The 16124-nt window shown below is 48.3% G+C and overlaps 1 protein-coding gene across 1 annotated transcript; it reads right to left on the minus strand.

The window, feature by feature from the left end:
* Positions 1–1536: 1536 nt before the first annotated feature.
* On the minus strand, positions 1537–11606 carry DBX1 (developing brain homeobox 1). The gene is made up of 4 exons (XM_056851774.1): positions 11240–11606; positions 10071–10172; positions 5544–5743; positions 1537–1931 (listed from the first exon to the last, which is right to left on the minus strand). The coding sequence occupies exons 1-4, from the start codon at positions 11604–11606 to the stop codon at positions 1548–1550; spliced, it is 1053 nt and encodes a 350-aa protein (XP_056707752.1). The 3' UTR covers positions 1537–1547.
* Between the last annotated feature and the right edge of the window lie 4518 nt (positions 11607–16124).

Consider the following 16124-nt stretch of genomic DNA (forward strand, 5'->3'; position numbering starts at 1 on the left):
AATTGAGTTCAGCACCCCTGCTCTGATTCATTGATAAAAGTCGCTACAGTAGTTGCACAATACAGGACCATTGGCTCATTTCCTTGGGACTAGCATGCCTCTTTCTTAAATGCAGTGAAACCTTGGGTGTAAATGTGCCAAGAATCACTGTCCAAGTCAACTTAGATCAATGCGTGGAAAAAAAAACTTATAAAAACTATCAGCCTCACACTCTTTTTTATTTGGCATTTGCTTCATCTGTTATATATACATATTTAAAATCTGTATACAGTAAAAAATAAACAATGGTTTTATAAGTTACACAGTTAAACCGCTAAACTTCTCTTTGAGTTAAAAAAATTACAAAATAGCCCCAACTGCGTGCCCCCTTCCCCCATCCAAATATAGCAAAGCACAGTAGGCTTGGTAACAAAAAAAAAAAAAAAAAAAAAAAAACCAATCTCCATACAGTGTAAAAGTACAAAATAATGTACATTTTATAAAAGCTGTGTAAAGACAGCAAAGTTCAGACACAAATCAAAGAGGTGTGGCCCATTTCCCTATGTCCACATTACAGCTTCGGCAGACACAAAATGGAGGATGGCCAAAGACCTGGGGACGAATGTGGGTGTGGTGTCAAGAGAGAGCAATAAATTAACATAAAATATTCAAATTTAAATTCATGGCAGTGGCCAGAAATAATCTGAGACCCTGTTCCCTGTTTGTCTTCTACTGTAGGCTGTGGATGGCAAAGCGCAGAACGCTGATATTCAGCAGCCTGGTATAGCAGCCACTCTCAAGAGTATGGTTTACGGGAATATCTCCGGCCATTTATGCTTGGTAATTAGTAGCACGTTCTAGGCTGAAGTGCCCCGCGTATTTTTTTTTCACGCTGAACCATCATTCAGGAAGTGACTTCGAAGCCGGCACATACCTGCTTTGCATTTCTTAAGAGCCCCTTTAACGCGACCTTTTCTGTTTGCTCCACCCCCGCATTGATGAATCCCCTCAAGAAAGCATGCAAAATCGCAGCCGCGTGTTAGCTATGCAAACCGCGGTTGCTAATGGGAGGAATGAAGGAGCAGGCAAGTGGGGGAGGTGGTGGAATTTCTCCTTTTCCATCAGGACCGTGAATAGGCATCTTAAAGATCGCATTTAAAAAAAGAGCTTTGAGTGAGCATCAAAATTGACCCCGCATAAATGGCCTCCGAGTCCTTTGGAGAAAATTAATACATCCTGATGTTTACTTGAACTCTCCTGGAAGTGAGTCACTAACTGAATCAGTTTTCTAACAAGCAGGTTTTCAAAATAAAGTTGTTTTTAATTGACCTTTTAGTCTACTTCCATTGGAAAAGTGCAAAGAGGGCGGCTGATCAGCAATAACCACAGGAAGCTCTGAACGGGAAGGTTTCTCTAATTAGGGTAAAGATGTGGATGCAAGATGACTGGTGCATTGCATATGTGAACCATGTAGACTTGCAGACGGACACCACCTCTTCAATTAAATAGCGCTTAGTTTATTTACATCTTCGCAATGTCCCCTGTTAGAATAGCAAGAAGAGAAGTCTCTATGAGACAGTGATCTCTTCCTCCTCCTCCTCCTCTCCCTCCTCCTCCTCCTCTTCTTCTGAGTCTGAGAAGTCTGAGGGTTTGCTGGGGCTGCAGGAATGGGTCGGAGAGGGAAGCATCTGGGAATCCAGCCTCTCTCTCAGGTGTGAGTGATCTGTGGGCTGGTGATGATAGGTTAAGGTATGCCTGGGGCTGGCTGGGCAAAGGTGGGATGCTGTTTCCTCTTCCTCCTCCCCAGAACCTTTCTTGCCTACGTCGCTGAGATCTGGATGAGGATTGAACTTGGTGGGTAAGGTTTGTTCCCGGCAGCCACCAGAGGACAGGAGCTCTCTTTCTTTGGAGTTCCTCCACTTCATTCTTCTGTTTTGGAACCAGATCTTCACCTAGAGTTTTCAAAAATATGCGACAATGGTGGTTAGACATTATAGCACCCATATACATGACTTACACTAACCCTGAAGTACCGTTTTGGACAGAATCATTTGGGAATACAATCCTTGCAACATTGCCACAAGCCACACACACACACACATATGCATGCACACATGTATTTATATATAAAATTTCCATTCTACAGAAAAACTTACTGGGAGAACTCAGGCCATTAATTCTTTCTCAGCCTAATCTACTGCCCAGGGTTCCATCAAACAATTGACCTTTATTGGCATATGTTCAGAAGCATGATGTAAGCAGTACACAAAATTCACTGTCTATACATTTTTGATTTAAATATGGTTTAGACTTTAGTTCTAATATTGACAACTTCTATCAAAACTTCCACCACCTTTAAAGTGACTTCAGGAATAGTATAATTCAACAAAAACCTGCATACAGAGAATTCTTGGCTAGATTTCATTTTATAAATCAAGGATAGAATTGTTTTTTTTACAAGGACCGTCGTGCAGGTGACAATTTATGATTATATGCTGTAGCGTACTGCCCAGGGCTGTTGTGAAGATAAAAGGGAGGGAGGCAGAACCGTGTCTAGGGGAGGGGCCGTGGCTCAGTGGTAGAGCCTCTGCTTGGCATGCAGAAGGTCCCAGGTTCAATCTCTGGCATCTCCAGTTGAAGGGACTAGGCAAGTAGGTGATGTGAAAGACCCCTGCCTGAGATCCTGGAGAGCTGCTGCTGGTCTGAGTAGACAATACTGACTTTGATGGACCTTGATGGTCTGATGCAGTCTAAGCCAGCTTCATATGTCATATCATGTTTGCCTACTGTAACTAAACTCAAAAATTCCACCAGATAAAGTGTTGCTCAGCCAAAGAAAATGACATCAAGTAGGATTTCCTTTCACATGAGTGTGTTCTTTGGTTGGGAAGACATATCCCCAAGGAACCGCGCCATTTTCCTAATCTATGTAATTTTCACTAGTTTGTATTACTTCCCATTTCAACCAAAGTACTTGGATTAAAGGCACTTTAGGTTACAATAATGATAATCATTTGTACTATGTATTTTTAATGTTGTGAGTGCTTCACATAATCCTTATAACAACCCTGTAGAGTAGTCCTATTATTGCTATCCTCATATTGCTCAAATGGGCAGCTCAGGGTGATAGACAGTGGCTTGCCTAAGGCTACATAGTAAGCATATGATTGACATGAAATTTGAGTCAAGGCTCCCAGGTTAAGCTCTTAGGCACTGGAACAATCAGCTGCTGACAAACGTCTGTTACACGACAACTGTATGTACATTTTATGGGCGTACCGTCTATGTGCATACAGAGGGCAATGAGATTTGGCCAATGAGCCCCTAGAATCATAGAATCAAAGAGTTGGAAGGGACCACTAGGATCACCTAGTCCAACCCCCTGCACAATGCAGGAAACTCACAACTACCTCCCCCCACACCCCCAGTGACCCCTACTCCATGCCCAGAAGATGTCCCTCTAAGAACATTCAATATAACATATTCATGGAGCCTACGCTGTACAAACTGAACATGCTAAGGCTCTATCTACAAGACCAGGACCCCTACAAAAAGCAGCATCCCAACTCCCTACAGTTTGTATCTGCATAGGGACCTATATGCTGAGTGTCCACAGAAGAATATTTACAATTGGTAGATCATGTAGAGTTTGGGGAGTGCCCTGGAACCCACCTTTATTATGAGATAATCTGGCGAGAGAAGAACACGTTCATTCAAGATCATTTTGCTCATAAGTTCTCCCTTTTTAGATGCATATGATCTGGCCACATTACTCCATACTACTACAATCTATACATTGGGCTACTGTAACGAGGTCTATGTGGGGCTGCCCTTACAGACATTTCAGCCGCTTCAAGTTAGTGCAGAACATGCCTTTTTAAAATGGGCAAGCCACTCCAAATGTATTATCCATCAGCTATGCATGAAGAGGAGGGAGAATGACCTTAGGCAGTTCATGAGAGGGAGGGCATCTTGGCCATCTTCTGGGCATGGAGTACGGGTTGCTGGGTGTGTGTGGGGGAGGTAGTTGTGAAATTCCTGCATTGTGCAGGGGGTTGGACTAGGTGACCCTGGTGGTCCCTTCCAACTCTATGATTCTATGAATACGAAAGCTTGCAAGGTGCTAGGACTATCTGTGTTGTATCAGCTTTGACGCCCACCATGCGAAGGCCATATGGCAATCTTGTACAGCTGTTTACTGGGTAGAATTCCACATTCATCATATTTCCATGGGGTATGGTGAGTTGCGGTGCGGTGGCAAAATGGGAGGGTCTGCAAGGCAAGGAGCTCTCTGTGAAGCGTCACAAGGAGTCAATGTGATGAAATCTAAAGCTGCTGCCATATAGACATTTGCAGTGCGATTCCTAAACATAGTTAGGCCCATCTAAGCCCGTGGACTTTGAAGTGTGTGACTCTGTTTATGGTTGCACTGTTAGTGTTGTGCTGGTGAACACATGTGAATGCATGAAGCTTCCTCATACTGAATCAGACCATTGGTTCAACAGAAGGAGGAGGAGGAGGAGGAGAAGGAGAATGAGAAGAAAAAGGAGGAGGAGAAGGAAGAGAAGGAGAAGAGTTGATTTTTACATGCCGACTTTCTCTACCACTTAAGTAAGAATCAAACCAGCTTACAATCACTTTCCCTTCCCCTCCACACAACAGACACCCTGTGAGGTAGGTGGGGCTGAGAGAGCGTGACTAGCCCAAGGTCACCCAGCTGGCTTCATGTGTAGGACCGGGGAAACAAATCCAGTTAACCAGACTAGCCTCTGCTACTCATGTGGAGGAGTGGGGAATCAAACCCAGTTCTCCAGATCAAACTCCACCGCTGCAAGCCACCGCTCTTAACCACTACACCACACTGGCTCTCAAGGTCAACATTGTCTACTCAGAGAAGCAGTGGCCATCCAGGGGTCTCAGGCAGAGGTCTTTCACATCACCTACTACATGATCCTTTTTTTTTTTCTTAACTGAAGATTCAACCTGGGACCTTCTGCATGCCAAGCAACTGTTGAGCCACTGAGCTACAACCCCTGACCTTAATAGTACCTACAGTTGGACTAGGTGGACCCTTGGGGACCCTTCCAGTTCTATGTTTCTATGTTAAACACCACAAGACTCCTTGAGCCTGAAAACAGCATGACTTCATGCTAAATGCATGTAAGACTGGGGAAACTAACCTTTCACCAGCATAAGGCTACAATCCTGCGTTCCAGCCAGCCCTAAGAATTACTTGCACATTTTACTGAGCAAAATGGGCCTTCCTAGTAGAAGTGATCCAGATGATATCTCTGTTTGGAAATGTTCCAGCGAAACCAACTGAAATTGTTTTCAAGTAAATGTTGTCAGAAGGGGACGCCACTTCTATTGGCTTCAATGCAGCCAGCCTGCCTTAAATCTCACTCTTCTGACTTAACTGGGTTGTGGTCAACGGCATGCTTGTTTGCTCAGCTGGGCATCTCACCAACCGCCTTTGTTACCTCCAGGAAGGAAAGGGCAAACACCCACTCAGACTTCCTTCCACCCCGATCCGTATGAGATTGGTCGCAAGGATGATTAGTTACCTGAGAGTCTTTCAAGCCCAGCTTGGCTGCCAGCTTCTTTCTGTCCGGTTTGCTGATGTATTTCTGTTTCTGAAACATTTTCTCCAGGGCTTTGCGCTGCACATCTGAGAAGACTGCCCTACGGAGCATTCCTCTGCGTGGCTTCCCTCGGGCAGCCAGAGGCCAAGAAAATGTGCCAGGGATGGGTACCACAGAAGAGGCTGTAAAAAAAGGAAGAATAGGCAATGTAGGCTGAATCAGTCAAGGGGTGGGGGCTTGGAGCCATGAGTGTTCAGCCTATATCCCATTGAAGTCAGAGGCAAATCCCCCTTTGGTTTGAATGCCTGTGGGGTTTTTTTCACCACTAGCTCTGATTCTCTCTCTTCTCCTTTCTCTCTCTCTCTCTCTCTCTCTCTCACTCCTCTTTTTCTTTCTATACACTTTTCTGTCTCAAGCAGATCAGCACCTACAAACCTGAAGTGATAAAAGGGAGTTTACGCTTAACTTAACTATTCTTTTCAGCCAGTGGTAACTAGATTAGATTTAGTTACATTGAGTGAATGTATCTATAGTTGGGCCTGTTTTGTTACCACGTTCAAAGAAAAGGCTAGGAAGACTAAGATATAATAATAATAATAATAATAATAATAATAATAATAATAAACCTTTATCTCATCCAACTATTTAATTTTTAAGAAGAGTTTTTTTTTTTTAGTACCAGGCACTTTCCCAGATGAAAACGAGGGACTTTTCTGATTTGAACAAAAAAGTCTTTTTTTAGATGCAAGTTTTGATCAATCAGCATTCATCTTTTTTATATAAATCTTTCCTCCCACTGCCTTTCCTTACAAAAACTTGCAGAATTCACTCTAAGACATGAAAAAGTAACAGCTAATTAGCACATTGACCGGTTCCCAATGGAATTGGTATGATAAAAAGGGCAGAGTTTCGCCTTTAAGGCAGAAAGAAAAACTCCCAGAGAGAAACAGAGATTCTAATGAAGCGTGAATAGTAATTGTGTAGTAATGAACTAACAGAAAAAGACTGAGGACAAGCAGCTAAAGCCATATATTATTGGAACAAAAGAGATTTACACTTTCAAACTAAACACAACTGCATGCCAGGCTTCTGGGGAAGAATACTGATGACACAGTCTTCTCTTTCCCCAAATCATTTTCATTAAATGGACATGAAAAGCTATATATAAGGCTCAAGTTGTTTTTGTTGGGCCATTCAAATGCTGGAGAAAGGAAGCAGATTCCATTATCAGGAAGACTGAATGGAGGAACCCTTGGCTTTTTGGAACAAAATATATTAAAAGCTTGTTGATGGAGTTATTTTTGTAAAAGTTAATTTTAACTCTTCAGCTACAGAATTAAGATCTGGAGTTACTTTCACATTGCATTCCTGATTATTTGGATGTTGGTTTTTTTTGTTAACATTCTTATAGGATCAATTGAACACCGGAAGAAGACTGATGTAGATGTGTGAAGTCAAGGATATGCGAACTATTCCATTGTTCTAAATGTGTCTCAGCATAAAACCACCAAGTTAAACTATTCAGCATGCCTTCGGGAAGGGAAAAAAAAAAGAAGTAAGGATGAAGATTTGATCAGGTAAGCAAAAGAATTGCCTACCAAGGTGTCCTTTGTATTTCTTTTTCTGGATAGGGCTCAGAGTTGTTCAGGTGGGGGGGGGGCTTCCAATGGCCTCCTATCCAGATATACACTTGCTTAGCTGTACAAGTAACATCAGGTGTTCCCAACCCCATAACTGGGTGCTAAACATGTTGCACTTTAATGGTCCAGGTCAGATGGTTTGTATTAAGACAGTAATGTTAAGCAGCAGGACATCTGGGAGCAAAAGGGTTGCCAGGGCATGAATGTGTACTGTTCAGCCCTGCGATTCTGGACTGGGTTACCAGACCTGTCTCTGTGTGTTAAGTGCTGTCAAGTCACTTCCGACTCATGGCGACCCTATGAATCAATGTCCCCCAAAGCATCCTATCCTTAACAGCCTCGCTCAGATCTTGCAAACTGAGGGCCGTGGCTTCCTTTATTGAGTCAATCCATCTCTTGTTGGGTCTTCCTCTTTTCCTGCTGCCCTCAACTTTTCCTAGCATGACTGTCTTCTCCAGTGACTCTTGTCTTCTCATAATGTGACCAAACTACAACAGCCTCAGTTTAGCCATTTTAGCTTCTAGGGTCAGTTCAGGCCTGATTTGATCTATAACCCACTGTTTGTTTTGCTTTGGCCGTCCGGGGTATCCGTAACACTCTCCTCCAACCCCACATTTCAAAGGAGTCTACTTTCTTCCTATCAGCTTTCTTCAAATGTCCGGCTTTCACACCCATACATAGTAATAGGGATAGAAAAGGGCGAGAGTCCAGTAGCACCTTAAAGACTAACAAAAATATTTTCTGGTAGGGTCTGAGCTTTCGTGTGGCTCACGAAAGCTCATAGCCTACCAGAAAAGATTTTTGTTAGTCTTTAAGGTGCTACTGGACTCTTGCCCTTTTCTATTACTGCAGACAGACTAATGCTGCTACCCACTGTGAATAGTAATAGGGAATACCAGACCTACCTGCTTCTGAAGTCTTTCTCCAGCGGGCAGCCTAACTTTCTAAAGTCTGGGGAAGAGGCGGTGGCCTCCGGCCACACCGAAGCCCCCAAACAAGGGCGCGCTCCATGTGGTCTTGTGCAAGCGTCGGCAGAGCGAATGACCCTTAATGGGAAATTAGCCCATGGCTGGTAACCGTCCATCAGCAGCGCGGCAGAGTCCGCGGCCGGCCTGCGTGTGGCTGCCCGGAGGGAGCTGACCAAATTGGTCATGGTGCTGAAACTTTTGTCGGGCGCGGCGGCGCGGTGGGAAAGCCGCCGCCCGGGCGAGGGGAGGCCGGCCCCGTCTCCCAGGCGGCCCTTGACAAGCCCGGCTAATTTGTCTTGCAGGGGAGGCAGGGAGGGAGAGCGGGGAAGGAGAGCAACGCCCAGCGCTGCTGCTAAATCGGGCATCAAATTGGCGCGACTGATTCGCCGCTGTTGTCGCCCGGCCAACCTCTGAACCGGAGGATCGCTCTCCCTCCCTCCCTCCTTCCCGTGGGCTACGAGATATACATCGCTTTTCTTTTAATGCCTGCAGGGCCGTTTATGCACGGGAGGTTTTGCCTTGTGTTTGTGGGTGTGTGTGTTAAGTGCCGTCAAGTCGCTTCCGACTCATGGCGACCCTATGAATGAAAGTCCTCCAAATGTCCTATCTTTGACAGCCTTGCTCACGTCTTGCAAATTGAGGGCTGTGGCTTCCTTTATTGAGTCCATCCATCTCTTGTTGGGTCTTCCTCTTTTCCTGCTGCCCTCCACTTTTCCTAGCATGACTGTCTTTTCCAGTGACTCTTGTCGTCTCATGACGTGACCAAAATACGACAGCCTCAGTTTAGTCACTTTAGCTTCTAGGGTCAGTTCAGGTTTGATTTGATCTAGAACCCACTGATTTGTTTTTTGGGCAGTCCACGGAATCCGTAACACTCTCCTCCAACACCACATTTCAAAGGAATCTATTTTCTTCCTGTCAGCTTTCACACCCATACATAGTAATAGGGAATATGATGGCATGAATTAATCTAGTCTTGATTTAGGGCTCTCTAAATGCAAGTTTTCCCATCCAAATTATCAAAACTCCGCATGGGGGCTCCGTGTGATCTGGAGAACCCAGTTCGATTCCCCACTCCTCCGCATGAGAGGCGGAGGCTAATCTGGTGTACTCGATTTGTTCCCCCACTCCTACACACGAAGCTAGCTGGGTGACCTTGGGCAAGTCACAGCTCTCTCAGCGCCACCCACCTCACAGGGTGTCTGTTGTGGGGAGGGGAAGGGAAGGTGCTTGTCAGCCGGTTTGAGTCTCCCTTAAGTGGTAGAGAAAGTCGGCATATAAAAACCGACTCTTCTTCTTCTTCTATTTGGGAGTTTTGAGCATTCGGATGGGGGGAAATGTGCATCTAGAGCAGTGGTTCCCAAAGTGGGCACTACCACCCTCTGGGGGGCAGTGAGATTACCTAGAGGGGCACTAAAAGGCAAGGGGGCAGCCGGAGGGCGCTAGAGATGGGCCCCTTCAACCATGTTGTTCACTAATTTACAATAGATCAAGCTATGGCACCAAGCTGGCAAATTTGGTGGAAACTGTCAGAATCTTGGAAGAGCTGATACCACTGGATCAAGTTCATCAGTTTTGTTGAATAAATTTCGACTAAATTTTTTTAATTTGATTTTGAATAGTTAATTAATTGTTACTGTTTTGAAACTTTATTGTTATTATCTTCTTTGGTGAGTCATGCAAACCCCAAGACTGAATAATGCTTTTTATAGGATGGGGCAGGGGGTGCTGGGTTTGAGTTTGTGGAACCAAGGTGGGTGGCCCGAAAAGTTTGGGAACCACTGCTCTAGAGAGAGGCGAATCCAAGGCAAAACTTCCCATGGAGTGCGTGAGCGATGTGGGGAGGCGTTGGGGTGGGAGAGACAAGAACTGCGTGGGAGGGGGGAACTCCATCCACCTACCTGGGAAATAAGAAGATCGGAGAAAAGGTTGGAAGGTTCCTTCGAAGTAGGGGAAAGAGAAGGTCTTGGGAGGGACGTTCTGGATCAACGCGTGGGGAGTCTCTGGGGAAAGAAAAGGCAGGTTAGAGAGGAGTGCGTCGCCCCAGAAGCGGCCGAAATAGGAAGGGGAAGCACCACGTTGAAAAAGCTGGGGGGAGGGGGAGAAAATGGTTTCAAAGCCATACTGGGCGCTTTCACACATGCCAAATGATGCACTTTCAATCCACTTTCTGTGCACTTTGCAGCCGGATTGCACTGTGTGAAAGGGCCAAGATCCACTTGCAAACGATGGTTCAAGTGCATTGAAAGGGGATTGAAAGTACACTATTTGGCATGTGTGAAAGCGCCCTCTGCTCAGCTGAGTTTGTTGCCTCTTTAGGGCAGTGCCCAGATACTGAAGAAGAGGCAGAAAACGCCAGCCTATAGGTAGCCTATCGGCCTATCACCTACATCGGAATATTAGCCAATCGCTCCTACCAAAACAACAACAACAACAAAAAGGAGTCAGCACACCTGGGTGGTGCCACAATTCCACAGTGCCACAGCTTCCTCCCCAGCCCCCCTTTGGCATGATAAGAGAAGAGTCCTACCCTTTAGCGCTCCATCATTCCCCGCCACACCCCGGTGCGGAGGGTCTTTGCAGCGCTTTGGTGAAGATTTGCGGGCTAAGGAGGACTTTCGTTTCAAGAGCAAACCTGCCCAGACTCCTCCTGGGCCATTTACGCATGGGAGGGCTTGCCTTGGATTTGCCGCTCTCTAGATGCACATTTCCCCCATCCAAATTCTACAAACTCAACTGCCAAAGCACGGGAGGTTTTGCCTTGGATTTGCCGCTTTCTAGATGCACTTTTCCCCCATCCATATTCTCAAAACTCAACAATAAGCCCCCATGCAGAGTTTTGACAATTCGGATGGGGGAAATGGGCATCTAGAGAGCAGCAAATCCAATGCAAAACCTTCCATGGATAAATGCTGAACAGTAAGCCCCCATGCAAACTTTTGAGAATTCGGATGGGGAAAATGAACATCTAGAGAGCAGCAAATCCAAGGCAAACCTCCCCCCATGCATACAAAGCCTCCTGCTGGAGAGAACCTTCTCCAGAAGGTGTGGGTGCGGAGGGGCAGCTCACCTGTCCTGGGCGTGGACGACAGGATGGCGTTGACCCCGAACTTCAGGAAAGCGGCGTCGTTGCTGGAAGAGGCGGAGGTCTGCGAGGAGCCACCCCGTCTAGTCCCAGAAGGGGCGGAAGCGACCCCCTCGGGGGTCCCCGCGTCAGCCTCCCCGGCCCCGGAGACGGGAGGAGACATGCTGGGAGCGGGCCCCCCGCTCCGGGGCAGGTAAGCGGCCGGCCGGCTGATCCGGATGAGGTCTTCCACCAAGAAGCTGGAGTGGCCGGAGAAAGCGGACTGCAGCGACTGGGGCAAGGTGAGGGTGGGCGTGGGCCGCAGGAGGCTGGGGTACCCCGCGGGGGGAGCGATCAGGCTGGGGAACATCATAGCCCAGGCGAGAGAGCCGGCGGGAAGGCGCCTGCCTACGTCTCCGAGGGGCCAACCTCGGCTTGGGACGGCTCGATTCCCTTAAGCAAACCCCCCAAAGACAGGCAAACAGACAGACCGACGGGTCGTGTTGTTTGGGCCCCCTCCCCAGCTCCTCTGCGCCGCCCCCTCCTGGCGAGATCCCCCCGGCGAGATCCGGCCGGGCTTCTCCTCGCCCTGCCTCCCGCCCGACGGGTTTTATAGCGGTCCGCGCCGCTCAGGCGCTCCCCCGACGTGACAGCTTGAACAATGGGCCGCTCCGCTCCAGCTTCATTCATCGCGGGCTCGGGCCGCTCCCATTGGTCCGTGGGGAGGGGGGCCGCCGTTGGGGATTGGATCCGGCTTTCCCAAGCCGGCCTCGCACAATGGGGCGGCGACAAATGGCCATTATGCACGGGAGGTTGCGCCTGGGGTTGGCCGCCCTCTAGGCGCACATTTCCCCCATCCAAATGCTCGCAACTCTGCATGGGGGCTTCTTTTTGGGTACTGAGGATTTGGAGGGGGGGAAATGTGCCTCGAGAGAGCGGCAGATCCAAGGCAAAAACCTCCCGTGCATCATTGCTTAAAGAAGGTCGGTTTTGCATCTCGACCGCCTCTTCGGGGGGAGGAAAGGCGGTCGCTCCGAAGGCTCCCGGCAGGGTTTGGTTCCGCGGCGACCCGCGTACGCACCGCCGGCTCATTAAAGGCCTGTCTTTTTAAAACGTTTCCAATGACCTCTCGTCTCCCCCCCCTCGGGGGGGGGCGGTAAAGGGGGAGCGCTTGAAAGGAAAGCACTAAATTTATTTGCTTCCCCCTCCCCTTCGGCGTTCTGGAAATCAATCGATAAATATTCATACAAACCGATCGAGGGGCTTTGGGAAGAATGGGAAATACAAACGAGGGGAGCTGGGATGAAAGGTCTGGCGTGGATCGAAAGGGGGTTTGGTGTGGGATCCTAAGTGGGACTGAGTGGGGTATAGGGGGCCTTGGGTTTGTCTTCCCTTTGTGCAGGATCGGGGGAAGACCAGACAGGAACCCCACCTCGCCGCAAGTTTCCCCTATTCGAAAGTTTACGATGGGTAGCCGTGTTAGTCAGTCACTAGCAGTAGAAAAGAGTAGGAGTCCAGGAGCACCTTAAAGACTAACAAAATTTCTGGCAGGGTATGAGCTTTCGCGAACCACAGCTCTCTTCTTCCGACAGTCCAAGGTGTAATACTTGCCTAGGAAGCCACTAGGAAAACCGGGATCGTAAACCAGCCGTCCAGGTGTTTTGTTTCTCAGAAGGGTCCAAACCTATGATGTATGGTGGAAATTGCAGCTAGAAAATCGTCTCTTCCACACATGTCTGTTTTTGAAACCAAAACAATACGTTTTTAAAATTACGAGTTCTTCTGTAAGTACGCATGAACACATGAAGCTACCTTCTACTGAATCAGACCCTTGGTCCATCAAAGCCGGTATTGTCTACTCAGGCCGGCAGCGTCTCTCCAGGGGTCTTTCACATCACCTACCTGCCTCGTCCCTTTAACTGGAGATGCCGGGGATTGGAAATGCCGGGGATTGAACCTGGGACCTTCTGCATGCCAAGCAGATGCTCTGCAAACTGAGCCATGGCCCCTCCTCAGTGAACAGACTGCTGGACTTGATGGGCCTTGGCCTGATCCAGTAGGGCCTGTCTTATGTTCTTCTGTTTTGTTCACCCCGGCGCCCCTCCTTTAGAGGGGGTTCCGGAAAACACTGGCCATTTACGCAGGGGAGGTTTGACCTTGCATTTGCCATCTCTAGATACACATTTCCCCCATCCAGATTCTCAAAACTCAACAAAACTCAACTCCCCCATGCAGAGTTTTGAGAATTCGGATGGGGGAAATGTGCATCTAGAAACCAGCAAATCCAAGGCAAAACCTCCCAGGCATCAATGGTCACTGTTTCTTCTTAGCTCTGAAGGCGAACCTCAACTTTGGGGGGGGGGGTACGCAACACGGGAGTCTCCCCCTGGAAGCGGGGAGGGGACGGTGCTCAACAGAGCGACGTTCTGGGCGAATCAAACTTTTAAAGGGCAAAAACGCAGGGGAGGTTTTGCCTTGGATTTGCGGCTCCCCAAATGCACATCCCCCCCAGCCAAATTCTCCCGACTGGACAATAAGCCCCGGCGCAGAGTGTTGAGAATTCAGATGGGGGAAATGGGCATCCAGAGAGCGGCAAACCCAAGGCAAAACCTCCCCTGAGTTTTTGCCCCTAAAAGCTGCGACGGGGATGGGCGAGAGCCGGAGAGGGTCCCGGCCCCCCATGAAAGGAGCCCGTGGCAGAGGCGTTCGGGCTTTCCGCCTGTTGCAGAAGCGAACAGATGTGTTCCAAACGTCCCGCGTTTGAAATGCCCCCCTATTCAGTCCTTTGGGGCCGGGGCCTTTCGCCCGCAGAAGCGTGCAGCTCGAGACGGGCAGCCCTGATCCTATTAAGCATGAACGGACTGTCAGCTTCAGCTGTTCTCCAGCTCGCCCCCCCCCTCCGCCCGCTTTCTAACTTGGGGGAACACAAGGCTTTCTGCCTTCCCAAAATCTTATTAACCAGCTTTATTTCTCTGGATGACTTCTTTTTTTGGGGGGGGGGTGAGGCCTTTTTTGTGCGTGCGTTGTCCCCGTGATCTCCATGTCGATGCTTTAACCATTCAAGACCCCCACCCTCCACCCCCCAAAAAGAGGGGGCGGGGAGAGAAAAAGGCATCTGCGATTTATATCACATTAGGGCGGAAAGTGCCTCTCCCGGGATTCAAATCAAACTGTAATGAGGGGAGGCTGAAGGAATGATCCCGCGGTGTTTGCAGACACCCCCCCCCCAACAAAAAACCTGTGCGGGCTGGGAAAGGAACGCGGATCCCCCCCCCCCCCAAAGAAGCAGTTGGATCCCCACGCGATCCTTGGAGTGGCCTGCTCTCCTGAGACATTTTCTAAAATTTAATCTTTAATTTAATTGGGGGGCGGGGAGAGAGAAAGCAAAAACAAAAAACGAAGCACCCCTGCCAAAGGACCGAATTAGAATCAAATAATAGGCCATTTATGCATGGGAGGTTTTGCCTTGGATTTGCCGCTCTCTAGATGCACATTTCCCCCCTCCAGATTCTCAAAACTCAAAAATAAGCCCCCATGCAGAGTTTTGAGAATTCAAATGGGGAAAATGTACATCTAGAGGGGGGCAAATCCAAGGCAAAACCTCCCGTGCATAAATGGCCTATATAATAGACGTACTTCGGAGGATTTGGGAGGGGGTACCAAACGAATCCTGCTTCTTCTGCAGCTGCCGGATTCAGGGCTGGGGTCCGCGTTTTAACCCGACCCTTCTGGTTGGATTGCTGGGGCCATTTACGCTTGGGAGGTTTTGCCTTGGATTTGCCTCTCTCTCGATGAACATTTTCCCCATCCGAATTCTCAAAACTCTGCATGGGGGCTTATTGTTGAGTTTTGAGAATTTGCATGGGGAAAATGCGTATGTAAAGAGCGTCAAATCCAAGGCCAAACCTCCCATGCGTAAATGCATGGGGGCTTATTTTTGCGTTTTGAGACTTCGGATGGGGAAAATGTGCATCCAGAAAGCGGTAAATCCCAGGCCAAACCTCCCCTGCAAGGGGTCTCCAGCTCCGAAGGGGCAGCTCCGCTGTCCGAAGGGAGCCGGCCTCAGATCAGAGGGACTGGAGCGAAAGCGGAGAGTGACAGAGCTCCTTAAACCCGGCTCCCGCTTTCCTTTCCGCCCCAAAGAACTTCTGTCCTCTGCAAGACACAGGAGGTGACTGAACAGCCGCCAAAACACGGGAGGTTTTGCCCTGGATTTGTCACTCCCTAGATGCACATTTTCCCCATCTGAATTCTCAAAACTCTGCATAGGGGGCTTATTGTTGAGTTTAGAGAATTTGGATGGGGGAAATGGGCATCTAGAGAGCGGCAAATCCAAGGCAAAACCTCCTGGGCATAAATGGCTCTGAGGACTTCTTTCTCCGAGTTCCAGAGGAGCCCCCCTGAAGCAAGAGCCTATTGAGATTTTATTGGATTCGAATGGAATTTGTTTGCAAACCCTTCCCCACACACACACGTTTTGGAGGTACATCGATTTGCAGTTATTGAAAGGGACTACTGAGGATCGCTTAACCTAAATAAATTACTCATAAATAACTTTCAGCTGATAATCCCGGACGGGAGGAAGTCCGGAAGAGCGCGTTGACCCGATCCAATGTTTAGGGCGTGTTCCCAGGTTGGCAGTTGAGTGTCACCACTGAAAAGAATGAGGGACGTTTATCTTCCCCTTAGTCTGGACGAATTTCTGTAATCGATCCACGCAAAAGACCGATTCAATCTACAAGAGACAAATCTGACTTTGTAGCCTCATCCCAAACCTTTTGTTTTTAAATGTGGAAGCCACTCCAGTTGCTCCATTTCCTTGACTGGGGTTGCTGGATCCGCGGCCTTTAATCCGAGGGGGTGGGGATTCAGTTGGGATAAACCGTGGATT

This window comes from Euleptes europaea, chromosome 6 (assembly GCF_029931775.1).
Source record: "Euleptes europaea isolate rEulEur1 chromosome 6, rEulEur1.hap1, whole genome shotgun sequence".
NCBI lineage: Eukaryota > Metazoa > Chordata > Lepidosauria > Squamata > Sphaerodactylidae > Euleptes > Euleptes europaea.

Bases quoted from the DNA above. Each gene is read 5' to 3' on its own strand.
- DBX1 (XM_056851774.1), bottom strand. From the start codon at position 11,606: ATGATGTTCCCCAGCCTGATCGCTCCCCCCGCGGGGTACCCCAGCCTC. The intron at 10,173-11,239 runs GTGAGCTGCCCC...TTCTTTCCCCAG, and splicing joins GTCGTCCACGCCCAGGACAG to AGACTCCCCACGCGTTGATC. The intron at 1,932-5,543 runs GTAACTAATCAT...TGAAAACTCTAG, and splicing joins TGGGCTTGAAAGACTCTCAG to GTGAAGATCTGGTTCCAAAA.